General features: G+C 33.5%; 1 protein-coding gene across 2 annotated transcripts; it reads right to left on the minus strand.

The window, feature by feature from the left end:
- Nucleotides 1-3,380: 3,380 nt before the first annotated feature.
- Nucleotides 3,381-11,896, minus strand: LOC124631818 (ommochrome-binding protein-like). 2 transcript variants are annotated; one of them, XM_047166430.1, is made up of 2 exons: nt 11,808-11,896; nt 3,381-4,499 (listed from the first exon to the last, which is right to left on the minus strand). In XM_047166430.1, the coding sequence occupies exon 2, from the start codon at nt 4,497-4,499 to the stop codon at nt 3,624-3,626; it is 876 nt and encodes a 291-aa protein (XP_047022386.1). In that variant the 5' UTR covers nt 11,808-11,896; the 3' UTR covers nt 3,381-3,623. The 2 variants fall into 2 exon arrangements, with proteins under 2 accessions (XP_047022386.1, XP_047022385.1); XM_047166429.1 differs by lacking the exon at nt 11,808-11,896 and adding an exon at nt 5,534-5,640.
- Nucleotides 11,897-12,591: the final 695 nt, after the last annotated feature.

Raw genomic sequence — 12,591 nt, forward strand, 5'->3', positions numbered from 1 at the left:
ATTTCATAGTTGTTATATTTAAAGTGTATTTTATCTATCTATGGCACTTAACTATGGTAATTTTGGCTAAAAAAAATATTCCGACAGTCAAATCGTATTATTAATATTTCAAAAACATTTTGACCAATAAAAGGTCGTCGACATAACCATGCTATTTTCATTCATGCATGTTCATTTAATAAAGTTGTTTTCGTATACAAATATCGAGAGGACATAAATATACCAAAGTAATGAGATCGTACAGCCTCAATGGGGCAATAAATAAACATAAACAATTACTCGTTATTGCCAAAAGAAATTTATTCTTTAAATCTGATATTGCAGGCATAGAACAGTATGGGATCAGTCCATGGAGAACAAAATGTCTAGCGGAGGTGCCATAATGGAAATTCTCCTCAGAAAAAAAGCGAGCCAAAATGCGGGTGTGCGGGGGACGAGGAACGTTACTGTCGTCGCCCTTTTTTTTTAACGACATCAAAAATCATCAAATGACCCCTCCCGCTGTGGGTTAGCAGCGGAGAGAGATTGTCAGACTCTTACTGACTAAAAACCGTCGTGTTCCGTCATAGGCCTTTTGTGTACCAGGGCCGCGGTATCTCTTTCGAACAACCCGCAGCCCCGGCAGGCCTTGGCCCTGCTGGGCCCCGCTGACTGTCTTCGCCCTTACACGCACGCCTTCTTTGGACCCGACAATTTTTTTCTAGTACCAAAAATCGTTAACAGATGTCTCAAAGAACCCAACGCCTCGTTAATTCAATCATAACTGATCGTTTTGGTCATGCTTACCGTACGTATTTGACCTAGAAGAATGCGCCTGACCTACCTTCATTACGGCTTCTCTGTTCACCTTTCCTTACTCCGTGATTGGTTCAGTCTCATTGACTCACAAAACAAGTGTTGATAGCGTGATTGCCCGAATCCCGAATTCGTATCACGTACGGAGTTTACTTTTTTTTCTATCTTCTTTGTTGAATTCAATTACAAGTTACAGACATTGGCGGGGTAAACGATTCCCCCAGAAATGGATGACTTAGTTCTCTTTTGTTAGTTCAGCTTCATAAAACGAACAATGAATGCTACTTTTATACGATTTTAAGGAGAAATTACTTTGAATTAACCATATCTTAAGAGCTGTAGTTTTAAATCTATGGAAATCTTTTTTGAATCTATGATAAGTCAAACTGATAAGCTTAGCAAATGTACTGGCTTTTATATTTTTCATTATGTGTATATGTACTTACTTAAATAAATCTACATAATATTTTCTTAGCAATAAGTTAAGTCAGACACAACTATTAAGTTATACTTAGTAGGCGTCAATGAATTAATTCCCTTGATCATTAAATCAATTATGCTCAGCATTAAGTAAGAAAAAAAATAAGATATTATTTTTAAGCCGTAACAAATCAATCCAAAAGATTTATAAAAATAAACACGATTTTTTTGTGAAATAAAACTTCAAAAGTTTATTTTCCAATTACAGCCAGCATCTCAGATTCACATCTAATTTATTTTATTAAAACATTTTCATTTTCCATCTTATCAACGTGTGTCATTAGACGCCGAGCAAAAAACACATTAAAAAGAAATGCTCCTTCGTTTTCGTAATTTCAATCAAAGAAAAACATCAAATGTCTCTCTCCCGAGGTTTTCCTTTTTAAATCAGTTAAAATAGCTAACGAACCACCAAATGAATTACAAAGCAAACCTGCCTTCGTCGCATAATTTATTCCACTCTCAAGTTCATTTATGTAACGAAGCCGCATGTTAAAATTACACAGGATCGAATTTATGCATATTTTATGGCCTTTCGAGTTAATTTTGACGTCGCACGGATGTTTGTTTGCAGTTAATACTTACTCAATGTTGTATTTCACGGTTTCGTTTGCAAATACATACCTACATTTCGAGGAGTATTTCAGCTGAAAGATTGTTGTAACAAATTGTTAAGATTTTTTACACTAAATTATGTAACGTTACAAATTGTGTGAGCACATTTATGTCGTGGCAGTCACCAGTACTAATATCATTCAGACAAAACAATCTAGTTAAGTTTGCTTCACGTCTATGAATATATACCCAAACGCATCACCCGTGGAGTAAAAGCAGGTTCCTAATAAAACGATTCTCAACCTATTCATAGATAGGTAACTGCAAATTCATCAGAATAGGCACTTCCCTTATAAACCCCAAGCTATGAATAGCATGTGGCGTGGCCGTTGAAATATGGCGCAATATCTTACCTGTGCTCCTTACTGCGTCTTACGATCGGAACCCTGTTTATTAAGACACCAGCTATGAGGAAAAATAGCAATATTATCCAGGTAAAGAAGGTCATAATATGTGAGTCTTGTTGTTTTAGACTTGTGTCACTCTTCACTCTCTTCACTACACTTGAAAATTTATTAGGTATGGTATCTATTTACATTCATGATTCAGTTTTGATCTTAGTAATTAATAATTATGGTTTACAGATGTTTCTTTGTTTCAAGGAATTATACCTAACCTTTTTTGTGGGAAATGACCTGTCTTCCTTCTGGAGCCCTTAGTGTTTTAGGGCCGTGGTAACTCTTTCAAAATATCTCATTGAAGAGAAGGGAACTATGCCATGAGAAATAGTAATTGGATTTCTTTTCTCAAAACGAAAACTTTACTTTTCTTAAATTTCTGGCAATGATCAATCACCACTCAATACCATTTATCTATAATCCCGAATCATTACAGTAAACTTGTAGGAAGGATAAATCTAACGTCATCTTTAACTACACTATTATATTAATCTCCATTTAATGCCATACAAGTTTCAGTAACATATGTAAGCGTGAAGGAACAACCAGTATATCATTCCACCATCCTCGAAGGTTTAATTACATAACACAGTAACTGGCAACACAAGATTAACAATGAACAATGCTACCACCACACTAATACGAAATATAGTTTTATTATCTGTATGTTATATTCTCTTTCGGTAAGTGAACTACCGAATTCGCAAAAAGGTTTTATTCAGCTTTATAACAGGCTGAAAGGTAATGCGCTGAAAGCTTGCATTATTTTTTATCTGTTAATCCATTACGTTGAATTTTGCAAATTGTTGATTGTATTATGTTGTTTTGTAAAAGATTCTCTGTAAAGTGTATTACATTTAAAATGGTATCAGCGTTTGTTTCCAAGAAAATAACAATCTGCGAATCTATTTGTATACTTAAAAAATATTCTTAGAAGTTCATTACATTACGAACTTTGAATGGAATTACTCGGATTGGTTATAATGCGGGTATTATTTTAAGTTATTTGTTGACTAAGTTTCATAGAAAAAAATAAACAGATTCCTAGGATGAGCAGGCATTAAAAAAAGATTGGCAATAAAAATACGTACCTTTTTGTAACAAAATTTAATTTTACAGACGAGTCTTATAATTTTGTACATTCGTTAGGAATTATTAGAAACAAGCATTTTAGTCAAGTTTTCTTAAAGTAGGTAAAACATTAATAGTGCTAACTCACTTTTGACGTTTCAATATTTAAAGTTATTTAGTTACATTATAATAAATTGCATGTATGAAGCTAACAAAGGAATAAACAAAAGTTATAACAAAGATATCATTACAAATTAATTGTTTCTAAGTGTGAAAGCTGGCGGATACTTCATCTACACTTTTCGAAAACAATTTATCATCAATACACACTTTCCTGGAAGGTTTGAGTCTGATTATACTGTCTTCTGTTGCATAAATAATATTTCCAGCGTTATCTATAGCCATGCCATAAGTATTTTCCAGTCGAGCTAATCTTTCAACGGCATTTGTTTTGTCATCGATTGAATAAATAGCGCTTGCAGTTGAGAAGTATAAGTTACCTTCAATATCAGCTGTGATTCCATTGGCAACACCATTGTTAAGCTGGATAGTGCTTCCATCAGTTTTGCTATACAAAAACACTCCAGAAGAATTAGTGTACACCAAATTGTCCTGTCTATTCACAGCAATCAGCATCACTTTGACGTTTAGTAAATCAGCAATTTCGTAGAGTTTCTTTGATTTGTAAACATATGCCTTCTCTTCGGGGTATGTAGTGAAATACAGCGCATTTTTGTAAAACATTTGCCATATATTTGAGTTTTCGTTGATATGCAGATTAGTGGCATCCTTGTTGTCGTAATCAAATCTATATATGCCATCATCACCTCCCATGTAAATAACGTGGCTCATTCTGTCTATTGCGGTTGCAAAGCCCCCGTGGATACCAGAAACGATACCGAAATCACCAGTCTTCAGACTCAGGTAAGCAATTTTGAACATTTCGTCAGTCCTTGCAGTGTAGCTGAAGAACAAAGTATTAGTATCATGATCGATGGCAAGTTGGTATGGACTCTGAACATCACTTTTGAGGATTTCTTTTTCGAAGTTCACATTGTGAATGATCACACAATTTGTATCACCAAAAATTAAACCGGCATCAGCAACTGCCAGGACAAGTGCCAATATGTAGAACTTCATCTGAAAAGATAATAAAAAAAGATTAATGGTCACTATGCTAACACTCCAATTGACACTGTTGCCACGATTGATCTGTGACTACTCAAAATGAGAACGATTAAACATCGCTGATAGTTTAATTTACTATTTAAGATATCCGTTATAACAAGACATTGTAAAATGATTTGTTTTAATTTAAGGAATGTAACAATGCATGGGAACATATCTATTATTAAAATAGACCATTCATTATTTTCATTTAGGTAATTAGAGTTCTTCGCGTAGTAAAAATAAAACTACATACTCTCTTGTGATGAATGGATTGAGCGAAACTGAAAGGAGACCGTTTCTACTCTTAAGAAGGCATTTTAATCGACACTACAAAATAAATATTTATGCAGATATAATCCAGAGGAGGTCAGATAGGCAGTCGCTTCTTGTAAAGCACTGGTACTCAGCTGAATCCGGTTAGACTGGAAGCCGACCCCAACATAGTTTGGGAAATGGCTCGGATGAGGAGGATGCAGATATAATCCATCAAATCAGGTACTAAATTACGTAAGACAACCAATCTTGAGAAAACTTTGTTTACATTTAAATGAAACTAAAAATCAATATAAATACAATATAACGTAATAATTTGAGTCATTATTTTAATCATTAGCAGTGAAATATCGCATACTCAGCACTTTAGGTACTAAAATAAACTTTATAAAAACAAGAAGTTAAAGATTGTGGAAGGAAAACAACAACTGACGTATTTGCAATGTTATGTTCAGTTTACAAGTAGAAGGTATATTAACACATTTATAGTAATCATCCTTGTATATTCACCGGGAATAACCTACAAAAACATAGTACTAAATTTAGAATAAAGTAATTATGATTCTAGACTGGTTACAGAGTAATCTTACAATATCACTAGAGTTTTTACTTTAAAGTTATAAAAAAAACATGGTCGATGCGAAACAAAACAATAACAAAGCATTTGATACAAAAAGTATTTACTCAAAATAAAATCACAAAATAAACAAAGTTTTGCATAAAGTACGTACCGTTAAAATACAACCACCTCGTCACTGAATATTTATTTATTCAGTTTATCAAAACACCTTAATTGCAACAACTCTGAAGCCGTACTAAGGTTTGTTTTTACATATTATGCTCTAGATTGATAGGTATATGTCAGTACTACCCGAGCCCGTGGATACACCCGTAACAAAGTGGAAAAACTGCAATTAAATCATACATAAAATTATAAAGCTGTTTTTCCTGAAGATTGGGCAAAGAAATTCGTATGTAGTTTCTAAATAACACGGCCAACACCTAATCGTAATTTATTTGAAACTTATAGGCGGATAGAATCGCATTGAGCAAATCTATAGGTACTCTCTCGCCAGGAGCATTTCCTCTTAATAATATAACGTTACATATTCGAGAATTACATCAGTGAGGGAGGAGAACAGACCATTGCAGTAGGTATCTGTGATGGTATTGTATGTTATAATTGAAAACTGAAGAACGGACCAGCATATAGGAGTAAATATTGTTACTGAAAAACTGAGAGACTGACGGACGGACGACAAAAAGCAAATCCACAATTTGACAATATCACAGATAAGGAACTTTATATAAAAATTTTAATTGTGTTTTTTTTGTTTTCAATGTACAAATATACAAACCTACAGTTTTGTTACGGTATCATAATGAAGATAGTTATTACAATTACTGTAGAGGTTACCACAAGTTATCAGAAAACTGTCTCATCGACATGATGTTTGTTACTCACAGAAGGTACCTACATGTTTATAATAAAGAGGTAAAGAACCGAGGATTAAAGAGACAAACAATTATAGTAGTCTCCTTACCCTATCTACAAATGATTAAAGTAAAGGTCAGATTTGGTAACTATTAAATTTTCAGACAGAGTTACCTATTTACCATCATTTACCTAATGATAAAAGTAATAGGTACACGTCTTATACAATATGTCTATGTTCTAAGTATTTACTTAACTTAAATGAAAATGGAAAGTAATTTACTAACCAGCCCTCGTTTGCGTTATACAAACAATAGGTAGGAACATGACGTGATCATTGTAGGCCACAGATCTATCTCACTATCTTCTTTGAAACTGAATAACAACAATAAAGAAATATACGTTCTTTTTATTTAAATTCAACTTTACAAGTCCTCTTTTAAATACGTAAAAGACAAAAGCCGTGATTTATAACTAATGTCCACGTCCATGGCTGTTTGTGGTGAGCAGTGCAGCGGCGGTGACCAATGGAATCGAGCAGTGAACGCTCGCACGAGCTCTGCGGTGCCACTAGGATTCTGTAGCAGCGGGTGCCATTAGACATCGGTCAATAAGTTCTAGCTTTTATATTGCGTTGCTAATATATTTTGTGAGAAGATGCTGTGAAACCAAGGTTTTTTGGTTGAACTGGATATTGAAGAGGTATTTTTAATTGAATCTCTAAAAATCTTGCAGACACTGAATTTATCTCGAACTGTTTTTTATGTGGCTAGTACGACTGGTTATAACAAAAAAAATATACCATCAGCCCTAGACATAAAAAATTCAATAACTCAAAAAGTGTGTATTTTTAATTCAAAAACTCATTAATAAAGTTTTATGTTACTTACTTCTAGATCATTGGCACTTTTAAATAAAATAAATTATGCATTAGATACAGTTCAATTCCAAGATATTGTTCAGCTCATTGAACCGAAGACCTTTCCAAAACACGTCAATACAATAACAGAGATAAGTAAACCAATAACTTTAACTGAATTAAATTAATCTATTTTTATCAAGGAGAGATTTCACCGGCACCGAGACTCGAAGAAAATGAGTATTTAAAAACATATGCACGAAAATGCAACATTTGTACCTACGCCAACACATCCTAGTAGTGGACTCGCTCCGACGCGCACACTTGTTCACGGACAATCTTGATGGAATTTCACCATTATAATTTATGATTTATTCTGCAGTAACTCACCGTTTGTTTACCAACAACAGTAAGTAATATAATTAGTAGTATAATTAACATTAATATCGCTAAGTTATCAATTTTAACATTCTTTTAGAAAGTATACTCCCTCAATTTTTTTCATCATCCAATCAATCAAACCACACTCCTAAAACTAATTTCATTGTTATTTGGATGAATTACACTAGACAATAAATGTCTTCCATTTTTTATTTTGGCCATATCACGAAGGACAAAATTACTAGGGCTGTAAATTAAATTAAATTAAATTAAATATTGTTTATTTCAGGTAATTACCCATAACAACTTAAGTGTATATATTCGGCCTAAATGCTAGAACACCGCATTAATAAATCAAAAGGCTAGATAAATCAACAACTTTCAACTAATTTAAAGCAGACGCAAGAACGTTAGTACCTACATACTGTTTCTAACTCAATTCCCGTCGTACATAACGAAGTGTCTAGGAAGTACGGGTACAAAATCGACAGCGCGCGATAATATAGTAATTTATTGCTCTATATTTCACCCGGCATGGTCCGCCGAGACCCTTGTGACGACCGCTCTGGTCCGAATCTGAAATGCGCTGAAGATATTATATACAATCCTGGATAAATGTGTTTCATTGCTGTGATTTGTTGAGTCGTTTTCGTTATTAAATAAGGCTTTTGATTTGCAATTTTAATTAACTTGGGTATTATACTAACGTTGAACGTAAATTATCTTCTATTGTTTTGAAGCTTTCGTCTAAACCAAAGATCAGAAGTATGTGATTATTTTTGCAGCTGTACCTACCTACTACACTAAGCGCACAAGGGGAATTCCTAATATCAACACGCTACTGCATTGCTAGTAAAACCATATAAGTGCAGAAAAGATCAGTTAAACCACAAATAAACTTCCCCAAATCACCAAAAGAATCAAACAAAAATCTGAACACAAATCCGGAATCCACATACTTATTTGATTTTCCAAGAAAATTTCAGTAAAAATGTACCTATCAAATCCTATGAACAAGACAGATTGTTTCATACGGAACCCCAATCTCCCAGACATTTCTTCACTGACAAATATGGGTTCTGCATTGTCTCATCCATCATTTTCTTGACAAGCTATGGCTGTAGTGTTCCCACTTGAGCACGCAGAATAACATATCGTGTGCAAATCATTCCTTGTTCTAGACTGATCAAGGCTTCCTAGCTGTTTGTTGGTATATTTAGGTAAAATGACTGATTGTGTTTAAGGAGAATACATTTTTGTATTGGTTCTTTTAATACTGTGGGTTTTTACCAAAGCAATACATTTTGATAACTATGTAAAAAAGTTTTCCAAATTACAACTTGCACTCAAAAAACACAATCTGCTTTGTTACTGATTCTAGAACATTTAAATTAACTTCAAACCTATTCTTCCAATAATACCTGGATAATAAAACAACTAACTGCCATTACAACTTTACGGCAATACTCTTACAGAAAAAAAGGGAAATAAACATTTTATTTCGATTTCTCTGAGGAGACCCAAAGTGTCCCTATACAAATTTCAATGGCAGCTAATATTATAACATTTTATCAGTATTTCTTATAAAGAGATGAAATGAAATGAATGTATAAAGAACTGCATCTTACTACACAATAACTTTCAGAATAAAATAATGATATCTAATCAACCAGAACTAAAAACAAATATAATTGGTCACTTTCAAGCCTCTGATGCAACCAGAAACCAGATGCAATGGCGCAGTGCAGTCGAAATGCAAATTCAAGTGTTGTTGCAATTAGTTTACCCAATCAAATTCACCAATGCATAGACTAAAAGGAATCTTTGAATTTGTACAATCTTTATTTTTGACAGCAACAAAAAGAAATTAAACTGGTGAAGTTTTTCTATGTATTCGACGATAGATTAATATTCTAATTTGCCATTAGCATACTAAAAAAATTATAAACAAATCAAAATTAAAGAAATACACATGGCACTGTTTTTTTATATTTAAATCTTAATTTATATTAATTCATTTGTTTTGAAACGCAATAATACATTATTGGACATTTTCTAACAAAAAAACGAGCTAAAGAAAATTTTACATTAAATCATTAATTGAAGAACATCATAAATCTGTACCAAGTAAGATTAAGTATTACATTCAATAGTCGGAGGGCTACTTCGAATTCATGGCGCGACTCCGACTGGGACTGTTTGCGTCACTTCGATAACTCCATGCTGATAAAAATATGGAAGTGAGACTGTTTGCCAAATTCAATTAACCAAAGAGTTGTTGTTTGAGTATTTTTGTTCCATATTTGGAAGACATGGTTAAAATATTGTGCGATTTTGTACATCATATTTAACTGTTGTAAGTGCAATGGTTGAGAATACTAAGTACACAAGTGTCGCAGCGGAATATTTAGGTGGTTGTAAAATGATTAACTGTATATACAAATATCTTTATTATGTAGTTCTAAAGTCTGTTAAAGTTGTAAACGTGCCTTAAAATATAAGAATAAAAATATCAAACAACATGAAAAATTTACAACTTGAAATAGATACAGTGAGAGCGAACGAATACTCGCTATCACGGCCCCACACGTCAGAAATATGTTTATACAATGGACAAACTGGAGCGAGATGAAAATCGATGTTTCCAACAAATCGAGGACACATCGACTGTGTCGATTTACCTAGAAATAGCAGTCAGCCCGCTATCTAGAATTTAAACATGGATTCAACTCGGAAAATCTTAAAGGGGAACTCCGCTTTTATTTTCTGTGAATCGTTTTTCGATTGTGCAAACATGACGCGCTATTTTTCATTCCGATCTGAGAATAATGTGAGGATATTTAAACTTTACGTGTTTTCCTGTGCACTCATACATCACACGTATCAGACAGCTTATTCGTTTTCTCTTGAGTATTTCTCGAAAGCATTTCTTTGCGTTTGCACTTCACTTGGTTCGGCACATGGCTCGTGCACCGCAAATGATTTGACGACAAGCTATGCAAATTTAACTTGATGTACGTGGAACATCATACAGGGAGTGTCTACCAGATTTCCCTAAGGGTTGCGGAGGTCAGACGCCAATAATAAACCATTCAGGTATTAACAAAGGAGGCGGTCGAGGAAATTAAGCAAATAGTTTGCTTTTACAAAAATGAACTTCAATTTTATGAATATTAAAAAGCAAATTAAATAAAAATATCAGAATCAAAGGGTTCGGAGAATTCTGGCTACAAAATTCAATATCATCTGTTTTATACTTTACCTCTTAAAAAATAAAACTATACGGATCAGTTAAACGTAAATACTGGGAACACTTTTAAATTCTATGAAACATGTTTTTTTGAACAATTAAAAAATCCATGTTTCCAATATTTCATATCATGTAGATAAGGTGGAAAACGGAATATTGCAATTTACCTACATTAGATTGCTAACTCCAGTATGTTATTAGTACACAGTCAGTTCTTACGACGCCCAAGGGATGCAATGGAATAGTCTAGAAACCTAGATCACATTACAACATACATTTATCTAGGCAATAGGTATAACAAGAGGCTAGATAAAGTGTATCTATGTTTAATGAAGAAATATGAAAACAAAAGTAGGTATGAAATACAATTTTACATAAGTTGAACATTCGTTCGATTTCACAATACAAACCTGTTATATATATGTAGTTTTATATTCCATATTATTAAAAAATACTTGCCGTTGTTAGAAACTAATTAAGTTTACAGGAAAGAGCTATGCAGTAATTGGGAGAACAAATTCATGTTGCCGATTATCATCAGCAACAGGTAAAAATTCAAGACAGCACACAAAGCTACAATAAGAACCCACCATGGTTTGTTTGTTAGAAACTCTTAATAAACCTTCACGAATTAAAAATTAGGTCGACCAAGAAAAAGAAGGTAATACATTAAAAAACTGTGACGTGACACGATGTCTTGCCAACTTTCCCTTTATATCTTAAGAACCTTTTCATTACGGGACTCTGGCATTCAGTGTCGGCCCGAATAATTATTACGTGACATGAATACTCTTCAATAATTTGTGGGGATACTAATGAGCGAAAACGTGGCTCCCCAAATCGTCTAATGGCAACACAATTATTCAATTAATTTCAACTTATCTTAATTATCTTGAAACGCAAAAAGACTCATTAAAACATAACGAGATAGAATGAGGCGCAGACGAGAATAATGGAAAATGTTGCTTTGATGTAGCTTTGGACTTAATTTGTATGAATTAATATTTGGTAGAAGTTTTCGATAGCAAATAAGATACTTAGTTACACAAAAACACTTATAAAGTAGTGTAACATATTTACCTTAAAGCACAACACTGTTTATACGCCCAGTACAAAACGTCTACTGATCCGAAGTAATACAAAAACTCCCTATGACCGACTGACTAAACTGCATTTTTATCTCATAAACAGTTGAACAACACAAGACTCATACTATGAGTCAATGTTATAAGTCATTATTTTCTGCTCAAAACATAGGCATAGGTATGACCACAGGATGATACGTACCTACAAATACCTCTTTCTGACGTGCCTAAAAGTAAAATTGCTTCAACAAAATTATCAGGCGTCACAATCAAGTGAGTTTGGATTTTCAATACATCAAAAGTGATTTCATAAATTCATAATTCGTTGAACATTTCTCTTTGTCTATTATATTAACGCCTCCAATAAAACGGTCCACAGCCGAATGTATGTCGTTTGTGATTACCGAATTGGCAACGTGTGGTAATTGCTTTCATCATTCACGGATGATGAAGTTCAAAAATGTTTGCGTATGAAAGCAGGTTTTCGTGTTTATTGAGTTGACAGCTTAGTGCGTTTTAATTAAGTCTCTAAACCATTTTTTTTCACCTGTATAATAATACGCTACATATCAGAGCATTTAATGTGTAAATAGCTAGTGTACTACATAGTACGCTTAAAGACATTTTAAATTATATACAACGGTAAATGATGTATGAGTTCCCTAGAGTCACTTGAAAAATTCTAATATAGCCTCTCGATCATAGTTGCCCATGGGAGAAGAAAGTGTGACGAAGATTACCACATTTATACATGGGACATGAAATTACGCCTGCCGAAC

This window comes from Helicoverpa zea, chromosome 7 (genome assembly GCF_022581195.2).
Source record: "Helicoverpa zea isolate HzStark_Cry1AcR chromosome 7, ilHelZeax1.1, whole genome shotgun sequence".
In the NCBI taxonomy this organism is placed as follows: Eukaryota; Metazoa; Arthropoda; class Insecta; order Lepidoptera; family Noctuidae; genus Helicoverpa; species Helicoverpa zea.